Raw genomic sequence first — 12,288 nt, forward strand, 5'->3', positions numbered from 1 at the left:
CAACTATGAAGTGTGTATATCTTTGTTAGAAAGTGGATTAGTAAGTATGTAATCCTTGCATCTACTACTAGCCTCGGGTAAAAACTTCTGTCCTTTCTAGACTACAAGTAGACTACAAGAGTAGTTCCTTCAATAGTGTTCTATAGTTTGCTGACCTCAAGGGTTTTACATATACAGTACTTCGCCATAGTATATACCATTATTGTAATGTTCAAGAGTAGATACTGAGAAGGAGACTGTGATTTTGATGGCTCTTTATTGAACTAGTCTTTATCTCACAGTAATAGTCCAGAAATTAGCCACAGACACATTTTTAGTTGCAAGTCCTCATGTCTTCTCTGAGACTGGAGGCCCCCAGATATACATTGGTTGAGCCTGTCTGCCTGCTTGTTGTTATTTCAGTGTTGGCCAAGTGCCCAGATCTCTCTTTAGGGACTCTTAGAAACCTTTTAGACAAGACTCTTGCTAACATGGCTGCACATAATGCTCTCTTTGTAGGTGGCAAGATGGTAGAGTTTGCTTTTATGTAGCTGATACTCCTGCGGTCCTGGAGTACCTGTTGTGTCGAATCAGTCAAAGATTTAGCTGTTGTAGTGCTAATTTTACTTTTTTTTTCCATTTCTGACTTTTTTGATGGAGAAAGAGGGTAAGCCTATGGCATCCATAAGAGAACAGATAACTTTTTAGACTAGCTTACACCTTGGCCTCCTTTCATGGGCTTGCTCCTCTTTGGGGAATCGCTGTGTCAGGCTAGCAAAAGCTGAGCTTGTCCATTGAGCTACCTCATGCAGCAGGCTTAAATTTGTACTAGAGAATTTTGTCTTGTGTGGCAGCTGTGTCTGCTGTGAGGAACTCTGAAGTTTAAAGGTGTGTCTGTCTGTGTCGCTGCCTTTTCCTTCCATAAAGCGTTTCTCTCCAGACTTATTACACTTTAATTCCTAAAGTTGCTGCAGTTTCAAATTAATGTAGTATATACATTTATTGGTATTGTTTTCATGCCATGAATTTGCACAGGCACTGAGGGTACTATACCTGTAGTATAGACCCTTTCATTAGTGGTGACCAGCTATCTCCCTTTGTCAAACAAAAGGAAGAAGGGTTGCATCCTAACATGTTTCCCATTGCATCCATGGCTTATTCTGATTGAGCTATGTTGGTGGTGGTTTGTAACAGAATAACCAAATCAAAATTGTATGACACACCTTTACCAAACCATGTAATCTACTCCTCTTGTTCTAAGGCTTCATTAGGATCTAATGTCCACAAAAGCTTGCCGTTGTAAGGTTGTGTACCCCTGCGGGTATTTGTCTTCCTGAGACTTTGCCTTGTATCCTTTAGTCAAAGCATCCCAAAATACTATGTGTATGTGTTTTGAGGTATTCACCATAGCGCTGCATATTTGGAGCCTATGCTGTTCTTGCATGACACTATCCCTTCTTTCAGTCCCAGTTTACCATTTATGGTGACACTGGGCCTTCACAAATCCTTTGACTTGCTTCTTCCAACAAGAGAATAACAAATTCTTAGATCAGTGTGACTGTCTTGGATATCTGCTCATCACAAGGGAGCGCTTCAAAAATACTTGTAGACAGGACAGTGTGTCCTACTTGATTATTACCAGGACAAACAAGTGGAAAGAAAGAGGTGCTGGAAGAAGAATTCAGTGAGTTGTCCTTGAATCAAGAAACACGAATTGTGCATATCTTGCAGCTAGATTGTACGTCTCAAAAAATGTATTAGTTTGGTGAGCACACAGTGGTCTATGTTAGCAATGATTTTGCTACTTATTTCCTTGAAAGCAGTCATTTTTCACTTTTCACTAAAGCCATCTTTCCAAATCCTAAGTCCCAAAAAGAGATGACTGTGTCACTTTTTCTGTGAAGTTGTCCTAGTAGTACTGTTTTTAGCAGTAAATTACAAGTGTTTTTTTTTTGTTAAAAACTGACAGCTTGTGCTAGTAGTTTCTTACTAATGATTCATCTTGCCTGAGTGACTATATTTATAGATACAGTTGCATGAGCCATAATATGTTTTTCTTAATACGTTTTGTGTGTGTGGGGGGAGATAAGTGCCCATGACAACCCCATTCCCCGCCTTGCACCTTAACAGCCAGACGGGCACCTCCCTTAGAAATGCAATAAATAATTCAGTTTTGCAGAAATGCTAAAATACTTAACACCATGAACAGGTAAGAGGAGGTCCTTCCTCTTTAACAGCAGGACTAAGAATAGCAGGTGTTGGGACCACTTGCTAGATAACACTTTTCTAAGCAGATGTAGTCCTTCCCTGTATTCAGTAGTGTACCACATAGGAACATCCTAGTCAAGCAGTCCTAGGGAACATAAAGTGCCTAGTCATTCACACCATTAAGCAGACAAACGTAAAAGTTTTGCCACCCTTATGGTGCAGTGGTTAGCATTGTCGCCTCACAGCAAGAGGTTGTCCTGTTCGATTCTCGGCTGGAGTGCCTTCTGTGTGGAGTCTGCATGTCCTCCCCATGGTCGAGTGACATTTAAAGACATGCAGGTAGGTGCGTGTGTTAATGGGTGTGCCTTCTTAGAAGGTTGGGCGTCGGGCTGGCAACTCGGCACCATAAAAATCCACTGCCAATCATTAGCGGATTGGCGGCCCTTAATCTGTAAAAGCCAAAAGACAAACAACAACATCAAGCACTTAATAGTTCTCACCTGTCTGTACCTAGCATCTCCATATCTTTGTTGTACTTTGAACTAGTTTTCTAGAAAAATGACTCCTGGCTGCCTTTGAGAATTTTTAACTAAAAATGTTCTTTAAAAAAAATGGTGAGTAATTGCATCTGTTTTCTTTGATTTTCTGAGTCTCCTCAGGATTAGTTTTTTCTTTTGAGATGTTTTTCTTTCTTTTTTATCTTTCGATTTTGAACCCAAGTTTGCCTTTCGGTGTTCTGCTTGTTCTTAAAATTGGTTCTGAGGGGGGTGCAGAAAAATGTCCAAAAATAAGCTGGAAGGAGGTTATTAATAATAACCTGAAGGGAGGAATTTTTTTCCAGAAAGTGCCCCCCCACACACACACACACACACACACACACACACAGATGAGGAGAAATCCTTCCCATTACTTATTTGAGGTCCTTTGTTTTGGTTCTGTCTGTCATTGAGGCCCTTTGGTTTTGTTCTGTCTATCATTCCACATGTGTTGTTATGAAAAAGAAAAGCCATACTAAACAGTTGAAGATTTTAAGGGTTTAAGATATTAAATTTTTAGTGTCTGAAAAGATTTGCTAGCATGGTCATGGTGAAGTTGGTTCCTTCTATCTGAAGGAGACTGAATGTGCTCCTTAAGATCTACAGGACATGCTCCACATCAGAACTGTAAAGGAGTGTAGGTTTCTCTATTAGTTATGTACTGTTTCATTTGGCCTTGCCCTAGAACCCTCCCCCTCAGATTTTACCCAAGTGCATGTCCATTGTGGCAACTAATTAGGGGCTATAAGGAGCTGAACTCTTCCCATACCTAGATGACTGACTACCCGCTGCGTCATCAGTTGAAGTGCTCATGTGATTTCACTGTTTGATTCTCCAAGCATTAATTGAATCTTGTGAAGTCACAGTTGAAATGTTGCCAGCTGCTCTCATTCATCAGCTGCAGCTTGGATTTTCTAGTGTAGTATACTTCCTCCAGTGGACTGGATATACTCCCTTTAAGTCAAGGTTTCTTCATGGATTTTCATGTCTATCCAGCTGTGTTTCAAGTTGTTCAGCAAAACCTGCAGTAATCCATGCCAGATTTCCACTGCTTGTATTGTAATCTGCTTGTGATATTATAAGCCCAGTGGTCTCATGTTTCAATACAGTGTGCGAGTTTCAGAAGTCTTGATGGTGATTGGATGCACGCCATCTTCACCCCCGCTACCCTTTTTGTGATTTGGGGTCAGGGTGTCATGTCATAAACTGTTGCCATCTCTGTTGATTCAGTGCCACACTTTTGCCTTCTTCAGCAGTCATGCCTGACTGTTGCAGGTCCTTTCTCATGTAATCCATCCATTTGCTAGACATTTTCGTATTCTGTTAACTTTTTCCTGTCTGTTCCTTATCTTCAGAAGATAATTTGTGCACATGCAGAAAACCATAATCTATTCTCTCTGACCTTCTATGCAATTGGAGCTACTTTGACTTCTGCTCTGATGTCATTTCTTCGTCTGAAGGTGATTTGGTTGTGATGGGGTGCCTCTTCCTGGCAGATCCAAGGCAAATTGTTGTTACCCACTCCATCAGCAGCTGTCGCCATGGATGCTTCAGTCATCGAGTGAGGGAGCGACAGTTGCACGGTGTCTGGATGTCTGTGTGTAGATCTGAGCAGTTTTAAATGCTATCCATGATTTCCAGAAGTCCCTCCCAGAGGTATGATGGCCATCTACTGCAACAGCATGGCAGAGGTTTTCTAACCCCAAATGGGATTGGACTCATTGGTGTCCTTTATGCTGAGAATCCATAAGTGTATGAGTAAAGACTATGTTGTCAGATTTGTTTCTGGTAGTCAGCCACATTCTGTGGATTAAATTGGTAGTGGATAAACTCACCCACTACTTGCTGATGCTTCACAAGTGGCATTTGAGACAGTGACTCAAATTATTCTGTTTTTGTGGCCAGCCTTGCTGCAAACTGTTTGCTTCTCTGACTAGCTTGAAATATAACTGCAACCTTTCCCTCGTCATTCACCGGGGTGTGTCATAGGAAGATTTTGATGCAGAAATGCCCTTCTAAACTCAGCTGTGATTTTCTCCTATTTCCAATAAGGATGAGGTTTATCTAGAAAGGTCCATGTTATTCTCCTAGCTTTTTTATTGACCTCAGCCCATTTTGTTCCCTGTTTTCTTGCTTCAGCTACTGGAGAAGCCCCTGCCATTGCACCCATCTAGGGTGCTTCCCAAATCACCTGTGAGCAAGTAATACACAGACATTCATGGTGTCTCATTAACTGCATGACTTCCTCACTTCCAGTAGGGTCCAGCGCACCATTCTTATCTAGAATAATTTGGATTATGTAATCGTAGAAGTCTAGTACTTCCAACACTTGCTAGGATAAGAAGACAGTTTTTCTGTTAAGGCCACTACCTAGTGACTGGCATACATTCTGTCTGTATTTTGTCACCTTGGGGAGATGTTTGATTCTAGATGTATTCTTCCTTCACAGTGTGCTTAGCTGCTGTGTTATTTTGTGATGGTCTCAGTCCCTCTTTGCTAGGCTTTGCAGACATTTTAAAGAGTGTTGAGAGGCACGTTCTTGGACCACCCTTAAGAAACGTAGCAGCATTTTCACATTTTATATTTTGTTTCAGAAACTAACCTCTTCTGCATATGATCCTACAGCTTCAGCAAACATGAAATACTTTCTTGTGCAGGCCTTACCTTTATTGGAAGATACAGATTTTCTGTCCATACCTGATTTTTCACAGAGGAAGTCACCTCAGCACTAAGCTGTTTTTCTGTCAAAAGTCACTACTGGAGCTAACTTAATACTTCCGTTTGTTTCTCCCTGCAGTAATCCAGTCAATGGGAGTGTTTTCTCCATTGTATGGGCATGCACCATTGTTGTTTTTTGTTGAGAGGAAACCTGTGCACAAAGAGAGCCACAATTTTGGTTGCTTTCTGCCATTATAAAGCAGGGCAGAAGGCTTCTAAAGTCACTTTATTCAGATGTTTTTCTGACTGCATCCAGTTCTGCTACGCTAAGATAAAGTAAGTCTTTAATAAAAGCATAACCAACAGAGCAGTTAATGCAGCTGCAGCCACCCCCCCCCCCCGAAGTACAGCTAAGGAGTGTCTCCTTTGATTTTCTGTCAACACCTTTGTAAAGTGCTTTAATCTGCATGTGGTAATCCAGTTCCAGATCTATCTTTGGAGGCACAGTTCTAATGGTTTATCTTTCTAAAGTGAGCTCTCCCGTTAGAATTAGCTTGGGGATGTGTAACACATTCTGTCCTGTTATTGTAGAGGATGGCCGGTAACCCCCCCCCCCCCCCCGCTTTGACAAACTAGGTTTCTGCGTAGATTATTTTTGTGGCTCACCTCACATCTGGAAAAGCTAAACAGACTAGTAAATTATGGGATGAGGCACTTTGCAACCGTGGGAAGTGTTACCTTTTGAGAAGTCATAGTGCCTACTTACATTAATCCTACTGTTACAAAGGATGGGTATGTTCTTCCGTGTGTCATCATAGTAGGTAACATAATTTGAAATTTCAAAGACTGCAGTGTGCATTTCCCAGAGTTATTAATTACCGGATATATCTACAAACGAGTTGTGGGCTTCTGGATTAAAATTTGTATCGTAACTATTGCATTTTAGGTAGTGTCTTCAGGTGTACAGTAAACACAGGTTAGGGTACTTGTATACTTTAAAAACAACTAATAAGAAAAGCATATTATTTGAATAAGTAAAGATGTGGAATTGATTTATATTGCATTTACTGCAAGGCTGGGAAAAGCAGGAAGAGTGTTGGCGTTCATATGCATTACTAGGCATGTAGTCCAGGAGGCCATTGAAGAGCTTAGCCCAATTTTCCAACTACTACGAAACAGTGTGTGTGGTTAATTTATTTGCCCAAGAGCACACAGCAGCAAATGATGGTAGTGGGAATCCCACCCTGTACCACAGGAAGCAGCTTTTTAAACTTCTGTGCCAACAGCCAGTCAACTCTGGGGTGACAACCCACGACCTTTGAATTCTTCTTACCATTTTACTAGAAGTTCAGTGAACTATCCATTGCATCACAGGACCACTCGATGCTTTAGTTTCACTGTCAACTCCTATTTTTTTTTATTATGACCATGTCCACCACATATTAACTTAAGTATTTGCAATGATTTATGTACACCAGCAAAACATTATAGACTAGTAACAGTATAGCTTGTTGTTTGTTCCCTTAAGAGGAGTTGAAACAAATATTAAATGATTATAGTTTTATTACATGATTTCAATTTCAGTATCCAAATGATTTTTCACATCTGTCTGAAAGTTGGACAAAGAGTAACTGTTGTGAGCCTCAGATAGGAATTCTTCCATTGGGGAAGTGTTGTGGTCATCTCTGTCATTAGATTTGCATATTATATAAGTGATCACATCTTGCATATATTTGGTGTATTTTTACTTTATTGCAGGTAAATATCATACGATAGGAGAATAGAGAATTGAGGGGAAGTGAAAAACAGTGCTCATATTATGTTGCATGGCTGTTTTTAACTTTGGGACAGAGAGGCAGTTTCCACTGCAGTGTGGAAAGGGATGAACAGCAAACTTGAAGAATGTTTTTAGCAGTGATCTAAAGTGAATGCATTTTTGATCGTTAACTCTTAATTACTCCAGCTATGAGGTGACCTCTACAAAATACACAAGAGATATCTACAAGGAATTACTCATTTCACTCGTTGCTTCACTTTTTATGGGATTTGGTGTACTCTTCCTTCTACTCTGGGTTGGCATTTATGTATGAAACCTTGGATGGAGAAGTTCTGTAAGTAAAACAGTAAGTAAATCATGGTGCTGCATTCTTATTTTTTAATAAGCTTGTTTACTTGTTGCATGCAGTTATTGATGAATTTCACAATTGTATTATACATAGCTACATAATAGTGCTATTAGAATGAAATTGTAATAGAGTGCTGGTGTGTTTTTGGTCCACAGTTTTAAAATAAGTATATGCGGTGTACAACAAATCTCATGCTTGCCCACATCTAATTAGTCTGCTTACTAATTGCAGACTTCACTACCTTAGTTTGGCTCTCAATGAGGATCTCTTTTTAAACCCTTTATCAGTTGTAGATTATCATAATTAAGAGTGCTTGTATCCTATTTGTCTATGGAGCGTGATAGCTAAAATTATGTACATCATCAATTGCAAAATGCCTGTTTACAGTCCACTGTCATTGGCTGTTTTAAATGGGCAAATCACATGACCTAATTCTCTCTCTGTAAGTTACCAGTACACAGTTCTCACAGACTGCGCTAACTACATCTCTTGTCTTTTGTGTGTGACATTCTCTTGCTGTTATGTTTTCCCATTTTCTTTTATGGCAAGATAAGGAAAGAGCAGATGTCACGAAAAAGAATTTGGAATGGGTGGCATTTGTTTGTGGAACATCGTGGTTTTTTTTTTTTCCATATTGGGTAAATGCATTTCAACAAAATAGCAACCTAAGAAAACCAGTGATGCAAAACATAAGTCATCTTTCTGAGAAACAAGTCCATGACCTTCAGGAGAAAACTGAAGACTTTAGTGGCAATACTCTGTCCATTGAGGGAATCCCCCAAGCTCTTGACGGGAGTACTCATTTAAAGTTTTGCAAAATGCTAACAATTGTGGAAACATAACTTTATCTGTGCCTAACATGACACTTAATGTAAAGTTTAGGACTTCTGTTTAGAATTCTGTTATAGTAAAAGCAATTCTGTCAGTGAAGGCAAATAGTTTGGAAGGTACATAGAGAGCAGCTTGTTAATGGATGGCACATGTGGGTGTCCATATAACATGATGAAGATAACTGCCAAAGCAGTACATTTTCCCATCCGTTAGTTTTGCATGCATTGATGAGGTCATTGGAGTGTCTGTTTCTGAAACATTACAAGATATAACTAATTGTCCTCTTAAGTTCAAGATGTGATCATTGTCAGAATTTTGGTACGATGTAACCCATTACTATGAACGAGCCTCAGGCTCCTTTGCAGCCTGTCCATCTAGGCCTGCCAGCACACCACTGGTCATCCATTCTCTTATATCAGCTGCCGTTTGTGCTGCACCTCACCCTTGCTGGTTCTCCCCTTACACAGTTTCTCATAGAAAGCTAAACTTGTTTCCTGGCACTGTGGCAAATCTGTTTTCTTGATGTTGGGGCTGTGACAGTCTGTTGCTGGTAACCCATCGTAGAGGGGTAACTTGGATTTTCCTTAAATGCTGTCAGGGTCTCCAAACTAAATTGCATATTGAGTATTTATGCAGTGCCATCTTTGTTGCTGCATCTCCATAGCATCACGTTTTCCACCAACAAACACTGATGGCTAGCAGGAGCTGATATGTTTAATTGCCTTCTTGAGTAAAAAAAAAAAAAAAAAAAAAAAACGCAAGAAACCTTTACAAATTTCATTTCTTTAATCGTGCCAATCCCAGGCATCCCCACTGCTCAAGTCATGAGTGTCTTCACTTCAGTCAGGAGTCTGTCCTATATTCAGGCACAGCTGGCTGAGGTGATGGGGCACTTAAAGGAAGATCTTGAGCTGTAACACGTTTCTCTTTTGTTGGGTGAGTCGTACTGGCATGCATCATGAGACTACACCGATAGAGGCAAACTGCAGTGAAAGTTCAAGAGAGACACATGATGAGACTGATAGTGAATACTTTGGTTGTTCTGAATTTTGGGAAATGTCGCTGGGGATCCATTGGTGGCCACTGCAAGCATCATGTTACACAGAAATGATAGAGTTCTGCCATACTAGTTGATGACCATCATGCCCAATAAAAACACTTGTCATTATCTGTGTGTGTGTGTGTATATGTATCTTTAACTGGGTTGGTCCAGCTGAGCTTGTGGCCCGTTTTGAGTGGAGACCCGAGGAGAAAAGCTCCAGTTACAGATAATTTGCACAGTACAAAAAATTCATAGCAATAAAATATTTCACATAGAAATATAAAAATACAAGTTTAGGATTTGAAGGTAGAAAAAAGCATGCACAAAGTTGTATAAGTAACAGTTATTTACAAATAGAAAGTATACATTGTCATAAGATTCAGTCAGAAAATTATTTGTTGAAACTTGCCAAGATGGTGCTTTGAAAGGGATTAATAGGTGAAATTTGGGGAGTAAAAAATTGCAGATGCAGGTTAAGTTGGGTGTGGACAAGGGCAAGTTTTGGTGTTTAGCAGATGAAGTTTGAGTTCTTCTTTAGAGTGAGATGGGTGGGTAATGGACCATATGTGTATTCTCCAAACTTAGGCTAGAGAGCAGCTATATATGTGTATGTGTGTCTAATACTGATACAGTCTCTTAACACACCACTTGTCTGAATTCTGTCTTCTCTGGTGTGGAGACCTTTTTTTTCCCTACATCCTTGGTACATAAATCCCAAAAACAGAACTGTCCCTCTAATCCCCTTAGAAGTGAAATCTTTTCTTAGAATAAAAATAAAAGGGGAAAAAATGAAAACCTTGATTGCAACTAATCATTTGGACAATATTGCTGGAAAACATTCAATTATGTCTAAATAAAGAATAGATTAACAAATATTAACATAATCTCCAGCATATTTGTAAAATTCATAACGGCCACAAAATGCCTTGCTTGTAAAATTCATAATGGCCACAAAATGCTTCACAAGATGCTCAAAAATTGGCTCGAATTGCCAAGTATTATTCAATAGAAGCTCTGGCAGTTGTGAAATTTTGCTCTGTTATAACCTATAAAAAAACACAAACTGGTAAATGAAAACATTGGGGTACTTTTTGTGTGGTACATAAAATATTTTTGTACTTTTAGGATTATTGCACTTTGACTTATGGCTTTGCCATTCGTCTTGAATGCCAGTAGTAAAAAGTGTTTCCCGAACCAGGCACTTTGGACTTTGTGTGGGTTGCGGTATTAATAAATGTTATTTTTTTCTTTGAGAATTTTTTATTTATTTAACATTTGTTGACTGGGCAATCAGACTAGGGCAGAACCTATTTTCAGCAGATGCCCAGGAAGAAAAGCTCCAGATTCATGTCTTTGGAATGTAGGAGGAAACCAGAGTACCTGGAGGAAACCCATGCGAACACAGGGAGGACATGCAGACTTCTCACAGAAGTTACCCCAGCCGAGGATCTAACTGTAGAACCTCTTGCTGTGAGGCGACTATGTTAACTGCTGCACAGTATGTGTATCTATCACATTAAATAGATTTTATATGTACTGTAGATGGCAATAAAGAAATGGTTATGCAGATGGTCTTTAAGGACTGCAAGGTTATGGAAATGGTCCTGCTAAACAAGAGAAAAAATGGTTGACAGGGGAAGTAAGAACTGCCTAGTAACAAGAGCTGAATATGTGAGAAGAACCATGTGAAATGGTACTCTAGATTGTGAAACTGCTTTATAGAAATAAACTGATGATTTTATGTTCGATATGCTTTAGACTGTCAGAAGGCTTATTTCATTGTTTGTTTTTGGCACAGTATACAACTAGCATTACATTATCTGTAGGTTGCATCTTAGATTACAAATCATTCAGCTTGCTGTCCTAATTTTAAGTTTTTGTACCATATTGTTCCTACATAACTTGTGCAATGCTCTCCCCATGTAACATTTTATGAAAATGAATACCTCATTCACCAGTATAAATAAGTGATTATTTCTTACAGTATTATGATCTTAATGTTGGGGGCAGTGTTTATGTGACAAGTCCAGAGTCCATGTAGTGGCACAGCAGCAGCTGCCCATAATTCTCTTTGGACTTCTAGAACTCAGAAAAGATGAACCAGGTGAAGACGTTCCAGAATAGGGAAATTAAAAAAAGAAATGAAAAACAATGGGTCTGAAAAGGCACTTTTGGGGAAAAAAGCCCAATATGAGTAAATTATGTGCTAAAGCCTATTGGTTACATTATGCAACAAAGCTAATCCTTTACATGATGCAAAGGGTTAGCTTCACTGTAAAGGTCTGTACCAAATGTACTTCTTGTAACAAAAAGAGCAGAAACCTGAGAGCTGACAAATCAACTGCTTTTCTGTCAAAGTTAGTGTGCAAATGTTTACATACAGCTAATGAGATGTATATATTCAAGCTAATGAGACGCAGTACAGAACAAGTAAGCCGCAATATACAGCAAATCTCTGCTAGAATAAAAGTACCTGCTAGATTGCATTGCAAGATTCCAGTTCTTTTTTTCTACCAAATTGCTTTTGCAAGGTTTCTTCTGTTTTTTTAGACAAACTGTGTAATCCATGAAATCGGAGACGTACTTGTAGCATACTTCTGATTTTTAGCCCATTTTGTTCAAAGATATGAACAGTTCCACTCTTGAAAGAAAAGTAAAATGTATTTGTACCTTTGGGACCAAATGTGCAGCTTTCAGGTAACAGTAATAGGGTAAAATCCAGTTTCTTGGGGAAAAATAGTACCACAGGGGTGGATGGAAACATTTCAACAAAACTGACACCTTCTTGTTTATGATTCCTAGAACTGATACTGACTTTTTTTCATTGGCTTTGTGGCATCTTGCGTACAAAAGTAAGTGTTTCTGTTCTAGAAGGATATGTTAACAAGAAACAGATTCATAGGACTTG

The 12,288-nt window shown here is 39.3% G+C and overlaps 1 protein-coding gene across 2 annotated transcripts in view; it reads left to right on the forward strand.

Annotated features, from left to right (window-relative positions):
• The window catches only part of TMEM258 (transmembrane protein 258), a 107,433-nt gene that overhangs the window by 67,572 nt on the left and 27,573 nt on the right, over positions 1-12,288 (forward strand). Inside the window, exon 3 of one of the 2 annotated variants that reach the window (XM_044067449.1) lies at positions 7,345-7,504. In XM_044067449.1, coding sequence (XP_043923384.1) covers positions 7,345-7,471 — 127 coding nt within the window. In that variant the 3' untranslated portion in view covers positions 7,472-7,504. The remainder of the gene's footprint in view (positions 1-7,344; positions 7,505-12,288) is intronic. The other variant, XM_044067450.1, reaches the window with a different exon arrangement.

The sequence above is a fragment of the Protopterus annectens genome, chromosome 3.part1 (assembly GCF_019279795.1).
Source record: "Protopterus annectens isolate FY-2018-M chromosome 3.part1, PAN1.0, whole genome shotgun sequence".
NCBI lineage: Eukaryota > Metazoa > Chordata > Ceratodontiformes > Protopteridae > Protopterus > Protopterus annectens.